This window comes from Meleagris gallopavo, chromosome 4 (assembly GCF_905368555.1).
Source record: "Meleagris gallopavo chromosome 4, MGAL_WU_HG_1.1, whole genome shotgun sequence".
Classification (NCBI taxonomy): Eukaryota; Metazoa; Chordata; class Aves; order Galliformes; family Phasianidae; genus Meleagris; species Meleagris gallopavo.
This window is the reverse complement of record NC_139407.1, coordinates 34,903,928-34,916,013: the sequence shown is the minus strand read 5'-3', so window position 1 is coordinate 34,916,013 and position 12,086 is coordinate 34,903,928. Positions and strand designations below refer to the sequence as shown.

The following is a 12,086-nucleotide window of genomic DNA, read 5'->3' as shown; positions in this document are numbered from 1 at the left end:
GCACTTTAATACATATGCCTCAAGGCACTTTACAAATAATCCTATGCTTGTGTAAAGATAAATATCAAATGTAAGTATTTAAATGTCAGCCTAAGACATTTGAATGTGGTTTGAAGTTCTGATCTTTATAAAATGTATGTAGTGCCATGTAGCTTCAGCAATGATTGCAATCTGCTGTATGAATGACCTTTTTTGAATAATCAACCTTTTATCCAAATGAATGAGTGAACAAGCAGTTCAAAAATGAACAAACAAAAAGAAAGAACCACGAACTGTGCATGTGTTTATTTCATTTGGTGACTTTTGTGATAGTTGTTTAGTTTTAGAATATGCTTCATAATATCTTGACAGCAGTTTTGTTGTATATGTTCTGAGAGTAAGAAAAGAAAGAAGTACCAGTGGGAAACAACCCAGCTGTCTGTAGAGAATTGGGCAGTTTGCTTTAGGTGTGTCTGAATTAAAATATTACGTATCAGTTAAGAGCTTTACTGATATTCTGTTATGATTTGATATACTGAATTCTAAATAATAGGACAGTGCCTCTGTGTATACAGAAGGATAACTGCATGTACACTGAAATGCCAGAATAGAGAAAGAGAGTTTAATGATGAAGGTGTATAAGGCAAGAAAATATTTCTTTTTACATCTCCATTTTTATATCTTTTTTCATACCTGCATTATTGAGGAAGCTATGTGCGAAATGTCATAAAGAGTTGATATGATTCTATGATTCTAAGAGTTATGTACTTTCATCAGCTAGGGATTCTTTGTTGGGGAGAAATTTTGATGAGTCATACCACTTACAAAGTTTCTTCACTCTGGTAATGTGGCTGAATCAAACTCAATTGCCTATATTCATATAATTCATAACATAGAACATGTCATAATTCACACTTCCTCCTTTTTTGAACTTACACATAGAAAGCCTTGCCTATTTGGATTTCTTTACCACATACTGAAGGGCACAGGAAATGTTACTTAAAATTCATGAATTATAGAAAGCAGGAAATGTTACTTAGAAGTTATGAATTATAGAAAACCAGGAAAGGGAAGCATGCAAACCAGCTAACAGAGATGATACCACAAGGTCAACTGTCCTTAGACATTTTTTAATTTCCCAGGCCACTGTGTATTTACCAGATAATCCAAAGCCTTAACTGACTTTGAAACCAGTATAGGTCAATCTTTGCCTAATAAGTTTAGTATGATTTAACTTGTCAATCACAAGCAATGTGTCTCTTGGCCCAGATATTTTCTTTTTGTGAAGGATACTCTGATGAAAAATAAAATGTTGGATGAAAAATGTTCTACTCCCTCATACTCATGGGCAGCTGATCTGTCCACATATGGTATTAAAAAATGCTGGTACAGCACAAGCACATATTGCAAAATCTTACCTGTTTAGGTATTTCTGTGTCAAAATACCAAGTTTCTGCCCTAGGGCATGGCTCTAAAATTGCTCAGGATATTGAAAACTACTTTGTTGTAAATCACCACATTATACTTAGGCTAAGCTCCTCAGAAGCAGTATTACCACTGTTAATAATGCTGCTAATCAAGAAATCTAGTTGATTAATTCAGAGAACCACCTTCCCTAGAATACTTATTTTTCTGTAGTAAATAATTTTTAGAGCACTAAGACAGGATATTTATTTATTTGGGGTGAAGTGTGAGTGGGAAAGTGTGTTCTTATAAGCTTGACGTAAATGAAGAGGGTTCAGTTTTATTGGCACAGTTACTTATAAAAATGCAAAGGATTCTAAAACCTTCTTTTCTCTTTGCTCACTCTATTAAAATACTCATTTGTACGCTAAACTGATCTCATACTAGAAAGTACTTCAGAAAAGGTGCGTATTCTCTTAGCTTTTAACCTGCTACAAATATTACTTATATTAGGCTGCTATTCTTTTCATGTTTCCAAGATTTTTTTTCTGATGTTCTTTATATTGTGTTTTTCTAATATTAATCCTGTTTGACAAACTAGCTTAATGAGGCATCTTTAAAACTGGCATTGCTCTGAGCATAATGATTTTGCCAACTCAGAGTTTCTCCTGCTTCATCCTCATAAATGAACACTAATAAGTAGCTGAGAATTTTCCAAAAAAGGATTTCATAAAATAAATGTACAGCTAGCCTCTGACATTATGAATAATATATGCAGGAAAAACTCAGTCCCATATTCGCAATCTTTACTCTTTGTTTACGTAAGTCTTCTATTCTAAGACAGTCTTTTCTCCCATTTGTAATAATAAATCTGTGTTTTTCTTTTTTCCCAAGGAATGTGTTGCAAGGCTAAGTATGTTCAAGATTCCCCAGACTTGGGGATTAAACACAGCATTATAAAGGGAGTTGAATTATAATGTTTAGTTCTGTGATCAGTCTTAATGAAAACTGATGTTAACATCAATATTAGGCACTTTTGAGCTCCTCCTGGGAAAAGGTCGTAATGTAAACAAGCAACATTAATCAACTCCCAGCTCAGATATGTGAAGCTAGAAGCCCAAACTGTGCTTAGGAACAGTCAAGTCATCACTGAATATAATTTGAATTTTAACGAAGAGATTTGTTCATGAACTCCCAGGCCCAGAAGCAATTCCAGCTCATCATTGCACGTAATAGTGTAGTCACAATTGTGAAATGCAACTGTCTAAAGACAGGGCTGCCAAGATCCATTTCCAACAAGCTTTACCAATTTGTGGAACCTAATTTTAGATTTCAAAAAATGTGTTTCTCCTAAGCCCTTCAGGAAACATGTATTCTGTTGTATCCTATAATCTTACGCCCTTGGTCTCTTACATGACAGGAATTCAGAATTTAGATATCTGTCTTTGGAAAGGCTTGAAAGGAGAAGGTAGGGACAAATGATTGAGTCTGATAACCAGTGGTAGAAATATATGGCCAGAGAGGCTGAGAATGGAGCAGACTAAATGAATGATTTGGTAGGAGATAATACAAGTCAGGTTTCGTTGTTCTGAAGATGCAGTCTGCTAGTAGTTATAGCATAAATGTGTTGTGTTTTTTGTTTGTTTGTTTGTTTTTCCCTAAGAATACAAACACACAACTTTTAAAAGGCATAAATTGATAATATTCAGTTGCAAAGTCAGTCATTTGTATAACAATTTCCAAGCTACATCAAGTTTAGACAGATCAGGAAATGCAGGAAAAATCCCATGGAATGGGAAAACGAGTAGCTGGTGTGTCTAAATCTTAATACTGAAATCATATCCACACCTGGTGACAGTGGACAGAGACCCATTGTTATAATTCAGTAAAATAAATAAATAACTGTTATATTAGAAACTATTGATTTAAAAGTCATCATTAAGGCTCACAAATGATAAAATATTTTCAGTGTGCAAAATTATAGCTTTCAATGAGAACAGATTAAGAGCTCTTTGAAACAATACAAACATTATCCATGAGAATCTAGCTAAATTCCAGACAGCCTCAGAAAACTGTCATAAGCCACATCTAGGTTCTGCATATTTTTATTTTATTCATTAATGTAATGAAAAAGGCATTTTAATTTCCTCTGTGCTTTTGGTTGTTTTTTTTTGTTTGTTTTGATTACATTTATTGTTACACTAAAGCACTGATCAGGTACCTTCGGTTTTGATTTGTTGATTAAAGATGATTCAGTATGAAAATCTTTGTATGAACAAAAATTGTCTCTTACAAAATACAAAACTGACATAAAAGCAGAAGTGGAAGAGAGAATCTGCATAGTTCACAGAATACGTAACCCGCCATGCTGATCTAGATGTTGATACTAGTTCCCCTCATTTCTCTAAATTAGAAATTTCATTCTTTTTAAAAGTGTTTAGGAATCTGAAAACTGAAGATGAAAGAAATAAAGTAAGTGCAATTTGAGTGGGAAGGAGCACAGTGTAGAAACACTGAATGTAATTTTGTTACATTAGTGCAACCAAGCGATAAAAAAATGAATTGTGTAATGTGTTTGCATCCTACAGACATGTAGCACCATAAGTGACAAATAAAAATGTTATTTATTCAACAGCTTATGTAATTTGGAATATTTGACTTTTGATAAAATTATTTTCATATCTAGCATTAAGTTGCCTTTTAATTGCCAATCATTGATACGCCTTTGAGTCTCAAGATTCGTTTTTCCAGTTTTGCTAGTTAATGAAAATTTTAAGACATAGCATATATTTTTATGCTAATGGTATAAATAAGCTTTTCTATAATTATGCCAAACAGACAAATTTTAAAAGAGATCTATTATGCAAGCAGGCACAATTTGGTGATATTTAGTTGCACAACGTTGTTAGATATAGCAAATGGATAACTCAAGGAACAGCTCAAAAGATTTTCTTACTTGTAGCCAAGCTGTCGACAAACTACAGCTGCGTCCTTATCAGACCATCCATCATCACAAATTGTGCCCCACTGACCATTGAAAAAAATCTCTACACGTCCTTCCTTCTTATTCTCACCATCCATCAGCCTGATGGGAGGACCTGGGAATAAATAAATTACAGCTGTTAACCCACAACAACAGAAACAAGAATGAGTACTTTTAAGTTATTTCCATCACAGTGAGTACACAGAGTCAACTGATGTTCAGCAAGCCTTATGTCAGCTGTTAGTCATTTACTTTTCCCTGGCTGACAAAAGGAAGCACTCAGTACAAATTATAAAATAATGTGAATTATTGTAATCTCTGTGCTTTGTACTTTATAGTGCATAGGGCATAATGCATAATTTCACCACAGTAGTCACAGAACAATTTTCCTCATAACAGCAAAGTCACCTGAGGTATCTTTTATCTGGTAGCCATTCATGGGACACATTTCCCTTGCAGAATCTTTGTGGATGAATTCAGCTATACCTTAGTTCATAAATCCATTCTCAAATTGATTGCTGCCACTCATCTTACCACAATCTTGGCAAAAAAAGTACAGCACTGTGTTGAACTTCAGTTACTACTTACTTGTTATAAGTGCTCTATAGAATGTTTTGTTTGACAGCATAACGATCTACAGCATGTTATTATAGACTACAGCGCGATTATTTTTCTAGCATTTTAAACTGATTGCTTATTCAGATATGTTTATAGTACAAATTCTCACTTTTGAATTAGTCAGATTTAATTGACTGTGGGTTGTTCAGTGCTTGGCCTGTAGTTAAGTTTTGAATCATTAAGCAAAGTACGTATTTGATTCTCCTTTTCATTAAGACTACTTTATAGCATGCTGGCAGTGCAAGAATCCTTAAAAGAGTTACAAATTCCTTTGAGGTCTGTTTGTACTCTTTAAGTGAAGGAATCACATTCTGAATCTTCTTCTGTGTCATACTTTATAATCTTTAAGATTCTAATTAGACTTCCCTGTTTTGAATAATTGGGAAGCCTGTTCCACATCCTTTTAACCTGTTCCTACTCTTGTCTAACGCTGTAAGGATGGAAAAAGTAATAATTTTGCTCTTAAATAAGAGTATTTTGACACTTCATTATTTGAAATTTGATTCTGATTAATTTAAGGTATGAATAACTTTTGCATACCAAACCTTACTCTGGTGCAGAGCTAATTAAATCTGACTTAATTTGCTAATTGAATGCAGAAAGATTATAAAATAAAGTAGTTTTGCTTCAAATGTAATGTAAAGCATATTGTTCATATTGATGTTCATACTGCCCGAACAGTTACAAGTATATGCTTCACCAGCTTTTTGTTCAGTTACATCATCAGGAAATTATTTACTAAACAGATGTTGTTGTTTTCATGGTGTGTTGTATTTTGAGCACCCCTTAATGTCTGTATTTCCTCTAGTTATATAATCTACCCATCCGTTTTTATCCTTACAGGAAGAAAAATGCTTTTATTCAAGTGCTAGAAAGTGAAGGGCAATGATAGAGTCCTTGTCCAATCAGGAAGAGTTAGATACTCCCTCTTCATGACAAATGAGTTATTCTAGAAGGATATGATTTAGGTGTATATTACATGACCCAGCTAGAGGCATGAGATATTTGTGATACATTATATCTGATTGGTTGTTATCTCATCTGCTTGTGTTTTAGCATAGATGTATTTATGAGCACAAAACTAATATGATTTTCCGGTAATGGGAGAAGTGAGAATGCTACCATATGGATGCATTTAACTGAACTGGACCTCCTTCAGCTAAGACTGTATTTTATAGAAACTTAAGCAAAGCAGTACAGATGGTTTTCATCTGTAAAGACAGCCGTGATTATCTGAATTCCTGTTATTTTTGGTCTGGGAAATCTTTTTGTACAAAATATGATACAGTGTCATTATCAAATACATAATGGAACTGCAATATAAAACATTCATTGGATACATACAGGTCAAAAGACTGTAAAGGAAAAGATCAGAAAAAAAAAAAAAAGGAGAGAGAATAAAAATGCATGTGGAAGTGCTGATTGCTGTAAGAACGGTAGCAATGTTGTGCAGTAAATCCATGTCTTAATTTGCAAAATAAGCCTTCAGTCAATAATTTCCAAGGAACTTCAAGAAACCAGGCATACAAATCTATTAGATTTCAGTAGAAGCGGTGAATCTCATTCCACTAGTTTCCTTGTTAATTCTAACTCCAAAATCAACTAGAATATACTTGGTTAAATTTCAAAGAATATTGGCAACAATTTTGTCAAAGTTTACATACTGACAAATTACAAAATTTGTAAAATTTGTACAAAAAAAAAAAAAAAGAAAGAAAGAGAAGCTGATTGTCAGAACAGATGAGTAACCCGATTGTTTTAGTCTTTTATTTTACATGTCTGATAGCTCTAATTCTTGTTTTGTTATCTATCTGTGGATTTAGAAATCTTTGGAATTCATGTGTATATATTTTGATCCATAATATTTCTATGTAATTAGTTACTTCTGGTTTCTTATCTGTCTTTTCATTCTTTCTTCGTACAACATAGTCAGCTTTTTAACATGGTATTTGGATCTTTGATCTGTTTAGTATCGTTCTGTCTGCATTAGTAAGTGGAGGCCACTTACCCTGGCACAATCCAAATCACAGACCAAAGTAATACAGAAAGATTTTCATACTTCTCACCATTTCTTCCCATTCTCTCTGAACTTCTATTCTTTCTATGTCTTTTCTCAGACTGTCTGAATGTAAGGCTATAGAGGGATGTAATATTGATTTATATTTTTCAATGCACAGGTTCCTCTCCAATTTCCTATAAAGTGGGGCAGTTCCTTAGAACTTGGAGACTGCTGAGCGCAAAGCAGTATACCATTAGTAAGGGTAAATTAGATGTAAAATCCAATGAAGAAAAAGATTTAGAGAACATTATCTCTGGAGTCTGTGTTTGCTAATTTAGAAATTCATGTTGATTGTTACTGTTCTGGCTGTTTATGTTCCTTTAAACAAAGCCTGATTACTTATGATCTTCAAGAGAAAAGTGAACTTTTTCCCTTCCTCATCTGTCTTTGCATACATCTGCTAAACAGTAAGATTTTGAGCACCCTTAAGTTCACTATACTTCTCTGGAATATGTGCCTATAGCAATGCTCACATTGTGATGTTACCAAAGAGACACCTTACCAAGTGAGAGTTTATGGCTGTTGTTATCCGGATGGCAAATGAGTCTGACATCCTCCTGATGGCTGCAGTCGTGCTTTCCCCACTCTCTCCTTGAGCACTGCAGAAGGTCTGTTTCCTTCCCAGAGCAGCTGACATCATCCAACCAGATGGGACCAGAGTTTCCTTCTGAGGAGCTCTCAGGCGCACTTTTTCCATACCTATGCAACAAATACGTATATGTTTTGGTCAGAGGGCATGTAATACTTCAGCACTAGAAAGGAAATAAATTATTTGTTGACAAATAAAGATTTCTCAAGATCAACAATGGAGAGTAATAACTATGATTGAGCAGGTTCAGTTAGCATTAAAATGAATGAAAACACCATATATATTTCTTCTCTGGTAACCTGTATTTTTGAAGAATTACTGTTACATTAATGCAGACTTTGGGATATATTACCTTTGATTAAGGCTTCAATCAAACATACATCTGTTTCACTCACTTTGATACTTAAACCATGGTCTTAATGTCATAAGTATTTGAATGTTTGGACTTTTTTGAATGTGAAGGCAAGATAACAATTATGTAGTGAGAGTGTATTTTTCTAAACACAGTCAGTATGAAATGACTGCTTTCTGAAATATGTTAGTCAATACTTAACAGTGTCTCAGGACTGTGGGAGGTTTTTGAGCTAGGTCCAGAAGGGTTTATACACTGAAAGTCTATCTGATTTTTACTGTCTGTTTCATTAGCAAAGATTTTGAATAATCAAACTTTCATAGGCAAACTAGAATACAGTAAGTCATTTTTTCTCTATAGATTTGTTAGCCAAAAAACACGAGTGGAAAGAACTCAGTGAATGAAGACTGCTGAATTACAGACTGAGTTGAATCTTTTTGCTCTAACTAAATTGAGGCCATAAATATCTAATGGAGACTGAGGGAAGCAGATTTCAATGCATTTTAATTCAGTTTCTGTGAAGTACTCAGCCACTATTTAAAAACAAAAAAAAAAACAAAAAAAAAACAGACTCTTGAAGAATATAGGATTCACATAAATATCTACCATCGTTGTCAAGTCAAAGAGTCAGATATCTGATATCAAATAATCTTACTTAAATCCAAGCTGCCGGCAAGCCACCTGTGTATTCAGCTCTGTCCATCCATCATCGCAGATTGTGCCCCACTGCCCAGAATAATAGACCTCCAGGCGTCCCTCATGACTGCCTTTCCCACTTGTTAGCCTTAATGCACCGTCTGTGTCATTAACAAGCAAGGAAAAACAAAAATAAGAATCAGTTTTTCTGAGGTCCAATTACTGTTCTGAAATAAAATGAATATCGCTACATCTACTGCACCTCATTAGAATATTAAACTGCTATATCTGTGCTGTTCACTAGATGCCATTCAATGGAAAGATGTATAAGATGCCATGATGCACCCGGGTTGTAAAGTGCTGAGTAACACGGCCGCTTTAGTGCAAGATTTTGATCTTCGAGTCCTCATTACATGCCAAGTTCATAGAAGTAGGCTCTAATTATATGGTTTCACTGTTTATACATACAACCTATCTTCTTTATATATTGTTATTTCTCATTGCTTTTATGCTGATAGAAACAATACACAGTTAAAGCATGCACTGCACAGTAAGTAGCAGTTAGCGTGTTGCAAAGGAAACAAGGCTTGGTGTTAAATAATGAGATTTTCTATACCTGTAAAATTTCCTCAGGCAACAGCCAACTCTTTTTGATACTGCTACAATGTATTATTACTGTGAGGTTTTATGCATCTGTAAACTTTAAAAATTATCTCTCCAGTGCTGTCAATTCTGCATTTGTCACTGTTTTTCTTGTGTGTTTATTGGTAATTGAACTACCTGTGAGAGGTGTACAGGAAACACCAGCATCTTCTTTGTGGTCGCAGTTGTGTTCCCTCCAGGAGTTTTTTGGACACTGTTCTATAGATAGCTCATTTCCTGTACACCGCACTTCATCCAGCAGCACAGGGCCTGAGCCTTCTCCAAAATAAGCCTGGCTCCATGCCTTGGCAGCACCCCTGTCAAAAGGTAACAAACGCTGTACAAGCAAGTACAAGCAAGCCAGGGTCTTGGAGGCAATGGAAACAGCTAAAATGCTATATATCTGGTTTCTAAAATAATAAATGGGACTTCCTGAAAATCTACTGCAGGGGTAACTGACTGTGCACCCTGTGTTACATCTGTACTACAGTGTGCTTCTACAGTCAACTTCATTAGGAGCTGAAGTTCAGCAACAGCTGAACTTGAACATACCACTGCAACATTTCCACAGTTTCAATATGCTTATGAAATCAAATCCTATTGTTTCATTTTTACTTCATTTTCCTTTTCTATCTTTTCATTTTTAAGAACTCCATTCCTGGAAGGGATTATAGCTTTACACATGGGTATGAGGGTTCTAATTGTAATTTTCATTTGATGTGTATACATGGTAATCCTATTTCTTCAGTGACTTACTTTGCTTTGCTGGCCTCAGAAGCACGTTAAACAAACATCAAATATTTAGATGAAGCAGATAAACTCAATTGTTCTACATTCTGTAATTTAAAAAACATGGCTAAGATTTTAAGTGACTTGACAATGGCATGAAGTTTATCATAGAAATAACAACAGAAGGCAGACGAATGACTGTCTTTGTGTTTGTTGTTTACTTTATGTCAGTGCAGGGAATTCTGAACACAAAAACCTCCAGAATTGAAGACACTCCATTATTTCAGCATTACAGAAGTTATACAGTGTTCAACAGTTGTTGACTGTCAGGATTTTTCCTTTTCTGCTTGGAAAGGTACTGTGTCTTTCCTATATGTTTTGAAACATATGGATTGTTTTCCTTTCACTGGATGGTTTCACTCTGGTGATGGTTTCACTGGATGGTGCATATAACCAGCTTAGTTTTTATAGGAGTGTTTCCAGTATCTGTCTTCTTTTTCAACTAGGCTACAATGAATTACCTTTCTAAAGGACTAGTTTAAGGAACAGTTTGGTCGTGGAACTATTGAAAATGTGTCCGATCTGGGCTGTTTTGTTTCAGAATGTAGTCATTCAAACTCTTTACAGGCTTTTACTGTAGATTGTTAGAATTCTTCATTGCTGTCATTTTTTTTAATGGAAGTTGCATTAATTCATGTTTTTAAGGCGGCACCTTATTGATCCATATATGGATTTAGAAAGGCATGGGTTTCATTTCTGTTGCTTCGGATAAATCTATTCCATCTCTTTTATTTCATGTTTAAAGGAAGATAGTACTAAATTTACAATAATGCAAATTCTTGATTAACAGTAACAAGGGTGTAAGAAAAATGGCAACAATAATAGGCTTTAAAAAGTTAAATTAGGATCAGGAAAAAAGTTCTGTATAAAAAAAGGAAGTGAGTACTTGTGGTGGATGCTGTGTAGATTATTAGTTCCCAGCAAATAAAACCACACATGAGAAAGGTAAATTAAATACTGTGATTTGCATTCATATATATTTAAAATACATTTGTTTCTAACATTGATAAGCTAAAGTGCTTGGTCAGTTTTGAAAAAGCACTGTGAACTTTCAGGCTGTTTCTCTGATGATCAGATGCCTTCTTCAAGTGGTTGAGTATGTGGAAAATATCAACAAACAAGTCATATTTACTTAGTAGGGAAAAGAGTTGTAATCTGCAATCACATCAGAGAAGCAGTTGAGGAAAACAGAAATGTCCTCAACCACCCAACAAGTGACATTTTAGTAAAACACATCTGGCTTTCTTCCAGGGGTTTATCAGGGCAAATCAGTAAATTCAGTCTGAAGGTAGCATTTTTTATGTGTGTGCATATATGTGTGAGAAAGATTTTTAATTAGACATATTCTTTAGAAAGACCTTCCTAATTCTAAATAATGTGTTAACATAGATCTTGCTCAATTTCTTTTTCCTCCAGAAATGCTAATAAGAATGTCAGTAGATTTCGTAGATTCCTGAGCTTTGCTTAGCCTTCCTAATTGCCCTTACCATTCTTTGTTTTAGTTTGTTAACTAGTCATGCCTTTTCCTATGTAACATTTATTCACTGAAGATTTGTAGTTTGCAGTGCTGGTAATGGGAATAAGAGCCAAGACCTCCATCTCTTACATTTCATGGATAGCTGCTTTTCTAACTAGTAAATGTGTGTAACTATATGTAAACTGGGGAAATAACATGTATTGGATAAACTAAGAGTAATATTTATTTGAAATCTAGCTATCCAATCTAGAAAGTCTCAATCTTTCAATGAATCAAGATAGGCCTGGTGAGTTCTCACTGCTTCTGACTATTTGTAGAATTGAGTAAGAACTGAAGAAACTTCTTTCAGGATACTTGTTTTAATTAGTAATACCTTATATATATTACAAGTCTATAACAGAAAGCCATGTTTACCAGTAGTTCTTAAGATGATAGTACTTTGGAACATTTATATGCATATGATGTTATCTTCATTTAACTTGATTATCAGTATTTCAATATTTGCTGACTTTGCCTGAAATTTGTCATTACCACAAAAAAAGTTAAAGGTGGTTACTT

At 34.4% G+C, this 12,086-nt stretch overlaps 1 protein-coding gene across 3 annotated transcripts in view; it reads right to left on the bottom strand.

The window, feature by feature from the left end:
- The window catches only part of PRSS12 (serine protease 12), a 43,695-nt gene that overhangs the window by 15,499 nt on the left and 16,110 nt on the right, over nt 1–12,086 (bottom strand). For all 3 annotated transcript variants that reach the window (XM_085222835.1, XM_085222834.1, XM_010710093.4), the window contains exons 5-8: nt 9,401–9,579; nt 8,640–8,781; nt 7,546–7,742; nt 4,340–4,481 (exon numbers count right to left, since the gene is read on the bottom strand). In XM_085222835.1, the coding sequence (XP_085078961.1) occupies nt 4,340–4,481; nt 7,546–7,742; nt 8,640–8,781; nt 9,401–9,579 (660 nt within the window). The remainder of the gene's footprint in view (nt 1–4,339; nt 4,482–7,545; nt 7,743–8,639; nt 8,782–9,400; nt 9,580–12,086) is intronic.